General features: G+C 50.4%; 1 protein-coding gene across 1 annotated transcript; it reads right to left on the bottom strand.

The window, feature by feature from the left end:
• Nucleotides 1-3,032: 3,032 nt before the first annotated feature.
• SCP2D1 (SCP2 sterol binding domain containing 1) lies at nt 3,033-3,781 on the bottom strand. Its single transcript, XM_055545412.1, has one exon. The coding sequence runs from the start codon at nt 3,642-3,644 to the stop codon at nt 3,174-3,176; it is 471 nt and encodes a 156-aa protein (XP_055401387.1). The 5' UTR covers nt 3,645-3,781; the 3' UTR covers nt 3,033-3,173.
• Nucleotides 3,782-4,319: the final 538 nt, after the last annotated feature.

Raw genomic sequence — 4,319 nt, 5'->3', positions numbered from 1 at the left:
GCAATGGGCCTTTTTCCAGAGGCCGCCACTGAGGCCAGAACGGGGAACCCACCAGACATGAGCTGGTGACTCTGTCTCAAAACTACACTTCCAATTCCGAAATCTGAGTCTGTCCAGCCACTCCACCCGGCCTCCTGGCATCACGAGACTTTGATCTTTTGATGGCACAGGGGTTTGCTGTGTGTTCCTGAGGCCTGGACTCTTCCCCCCTCACTAGTGAACCAGCCCCCTCCCCACTCAAGGCTTGGCTGTCCTGTCTAGCGCTCACCATGGCAGCCACCCTTCTGGCAGCCCAGCCTTTTGGATCCCGTTCCCTCATCCTTGGTAGCTCAGGATCTCAGCTTCCCAGACCCAAATTCCTGAGAAAGTACTCTACCTGGTTTGAGTCATGTTTCTGCCCCGAGTGATGGTGGGTCAGAGGTCTCTAGCCAATCCATGGGGTGGGCTTCCCTGTGGTCAGATGTCAGTCCAGGCAGGACTTCTCTGTAACTCTTCCCTCCCTCCCTCACACCCCTCCAGACCCTTATCTCATTTTTAAGCAAACTCATCTCAGGGCCAATCCCCAGAGGTATGAGTAGGACCATCAGGGGACAGGCTCGGGCCAGTCGTGTCCCTAACAGCAGCCCCCCAAACGCCTGACACTCGCAAATGCAGCTCAAACAGCAGTGCCTAGACTAGGCACGGTAAGTGCCGGTATCAGTGGTCTCTCATATCATCCAAAGACTCTGAGATGCCCACCATGACCACAGGCAGGGGCACTGGCAGCAACACCACACCATTTACCTCCTCATCTGCTGAGTGGCCCAGGTGAGCCAGGAAGCCCCACGCCCCACTCCCAAACCATCAGCGACTCCTGACCACAGAGCTGAGAGTCAACTCAGCCCAGGGTCTCTTCACTTCCCTCTGAGAAGATGAGATTTTTGACAGCAATAAGCTCCTTCTCTGCCTCGTTCCGACATGGAGAACTTCAGAAACCTGTGCAGGGGCCACAGATCAGTGAGGAAAACAGACACACGATGAGGTCGGAGGATGACTCATGCCCAGGGGAGGCTTGAGTCTTATTAAATTCTCTTTATAAAAACTTCATTTTGTGTGAAGCAATTATCCTTCAATAAAAAACAAAAACAAAAACAAAAAAAACTTCATTTTGAATGGAGGGCAGAAGGCTATTAAGACAGTGCTATTGAGTTTATAGGGCTCCCCTGGTGGCTCAGATGGTAATGAGCCTGCCTGCAGTGCGGGAGACCCGGGTTTGATCCCTGGGTGAGGAAGATCTCCTGGAAAAAGAAATGGCAACCCACTCCAGTGTTCTTGCCTGGATAATCCCATGGATGGAGGAGCCTGGAGGGCTACAGTCCACTGAGTTTTACGGACACATAGTAAACTGCCTATGTGTGTGTAAGTACACAACCTGATCTATGAAAACCATAATGCCTGTGAAACCGTCACCACCCCCAGGACAATCAATGCATCCACCACCCCAAATTGCCTCCCCATTCCCCACCCATCCCCGTCTCCTGGCAACCACTGACCTTTCTGCCACTACAGTTTACATTTCTACTATGTTACATAAGTAGACCACAGGTACATACTTGGTTTTCTCTGGCCTTGCTCACTCTGCACAGTTCTAATATTCACCATGTGGTTGTGCCCACAATGAAAATTCAACCCCATTTCTTGCTGAGTAGTATTCCAGGGTAGAACATCCCGCGATCTGTCAATTGTTGATGGACATTCAGTTTATTTATAGTCTGGGACAATCCCAAATACACTGCCATGAACATTCACGTACAAATTTTTATACTTGTGTGTATGCTTTTCTCTTGGGAAAATACCTAGGGAAGGACTAGCTGGATTGTTTGGCAGGCATGTTTAAGGATGGCCATTTCCATGAAGCTCCCGGGTGGCTTTTGGAGGGTCCACACTGTGTGTATTTAACCTACAAGATAAGGTGTACACTGGTCATGAGGAACTAATGACCCACATACTCACCCACAGGGAGGCCTCATCAGGCTGCAGCTGCTTCGTTCCATGTGTGGAGGGGGTTCCCAGAAGGGAATATCTCCCGGCATCACCTCTGATTTTGTGAAATGCTCAGCGCACAAGCTCCTGACGCCAGAAATGGCCCACGAGAGGGCTGTGTAATCTGTCTGCGGGAGACCCTCGACATGCTGGAGCATCTCACAGGTCTAGAGCAGATCAGTTGTGATCTTCACTGAAAGCTGTGCGTGGACCACAGCAGGGGTTCTGCAAGGGCGGTCCCACCAGCATCACCCGGGAGCTGGGCTAGAAACGCACATTCCCCACGCCCATCCAGAGTCAAAACTCTGAGTGGAGCCCAGCCATGTGGGCTTCCAGGTAATCGGATGCACATTCCAATTTAAGAACCAGCAGCCTAGAACATTTTTTAAGCCCTTCGACTCTACTGGAATTAAATCCATCAGAAGCCATGTTACATCAGGGGCACACCCCCTCTGTGGCCTCATTCTATCCCCACAGCTGTGGAAAGAAAGTGAAAGTGTGAGTTATACCCAACTCTTTACTGCCCCATGGACTGTAGCCCACCAGGCTCCTCTGTCCATGGGATTCTCCAGTCAAGAATACTGGAGTGGGTAGCCATTCCCTTCTCCAAAGGATCTTCCCAACCCAGGGATCAAACTTGGGACTTCTGCACTGCAGGCAGATTCTTTACTGTCTGAGCCACCAGGAGAGTTCACCCTTTTAGAACACTGCAACCCTGTGTTAAAGTCTCCTCAAAGAGCCAGGCTGCCAATTGGAATGCAGAAATGCAAAGTGATGGTCATCACTTCTTTCCCAAAGACCAGACTCCAAACAAAATGAAAGTTCCAGGAACTCAATCACTGAAGCATTTAAACCCAGCTGTCTAAACCACCTGTGTCTCTACCTAGGGCTTTCACCCTAGCGTATTATGACATAAATCTAAGGAAAGAAAAAGACAAAGATTTTAGGTGATACACTGCAACTCTCTTTACTGCTCTAGAACCCTCGCTCCAAATTAACACATCAGCAGGAACATTAATCAAACTTGAATAGGAAGAATTTGAGTAAAAATATTGAATACTTTTTGTTTTAATCTTCAGCTTAAGCATGATTGCTGCTTGACCTTATAATTGGAGAGAAGGTCTGCTCATTTTCCTGATATTTCGGCAGGCTTACCACTTAGCCCAGTCCTTGAAAACTCTCTCCAGCTTCTGGCCAAGCAGAACTTTGCCACTCACTTTGAACTTGCCGGCAAGGAAAGCCTTCTGAGGGTTCATTTTGCCCAAAATCAACTCCATGAAGACAGGCTCAGGGATTGTGAAGACGGTGTCCGCTGGGAGCCTGGCAGGTCCTAGATACGTGTCCCCAGAGCCATTCTTCAGATCAATGGTCCACTGGTGGACAGTCTTCCCATCTTTGGTGATGTCCAGCTGGAAGATGGCATTGACTTTCTTCACCAGCTGGTCCCCCACTTCTTTGACGTGCTGGCTGATGTCCTCAAACACTGGGACGGTCTGGAATTCCGACAGCGAGAGAGGGTGTGGCACAGCAGGTTCCCGACCTGGACCCAGTTCCTTGAACTGGCCTGCCTGCGGCCCATCCCCTGCCTTGATCTTGAGCTGATGGTCAATTCTCTTCCACATCCTACTGCACTGGTCCTCCTAACCTTGCCGACTGGTGTGTGAGCAGCTGCGGCCAGGTTAATATCCACAAGGTCCGATTGTGACATCAAAGGCAAGGCCAAGCGGGGACTCAGGCTGCGTGTGTGTACCACAGTCTCATTGGCTGAACGGGTGCTAAACATGTGACATGGGGTTAGGGCTCGGCCAGGTCATTGTGACACAGATCCACACCACCACTCCCCTAAACCACAAGGTCCCACAAGCCCAGCCCAGAAAGGTCTGGACCCCGGGCTGGGATAAAGGAAACTGGCCCGCAGAAGGTTCTCTGGTGACATGAGCTCTGTCTTTTCAACAGCCCTAACTGAGAGAGCACTCATTCTGATTCTTACAAAAGCAGATGATCCTTAAGGTCCAGATACTGGTGCTTCAACTACCTACTGGGGAGTGGGAAAAACTGTTAGAACAAAACAGCTGGTGGAGGAGGGCTCAGCACCAGGGCTTGCACTGGAAGCTTCCAGAAGCAGAGTGAGAGGGGAAAAAGGAAAGAAACAAATATCCCTGAGGTCGGCAGAAGACGCTGCTGGTCTCACAGGATAACTGCAGACACTATCACAGCCCTCACTCCGAGCCACACCACCGCTGTAGGCACTGCACATGTACTTTATCAACACACTTAACTCTCCATATACCTGTCTG

The sequence above is a fragment of the Bubalus kerabau genome, chromosome 13, assembly GCF_029407905.1.
Source record: "Bubalus kerabau isolate K-KA32 ecotype Philippines breed swamp buffalo chromosome 13, PCC_UOA_SB_1v2, whole genome shotgun sequence".
In the NCBI taxonomy this organism is placed as follows: Eukaryota; Metazoa; Chordata; class Mammalia; order Artiodactyla; family Bovidae; genus Bubalus; species Bubalus kerabau.
This window is presented reverse-complemented; position numbering and strand designations above follow the sequence as displayed.

Excerpts from the sequence above, each read along its gene's own strand:
- SCP2D1 (XM_055545412.1), bottom strand. The coding sequence starts at position 3,644 with ATGTGGAAGAGAATTGACCATCAGCTCAAGATCAAGGCAGGGGATGGG.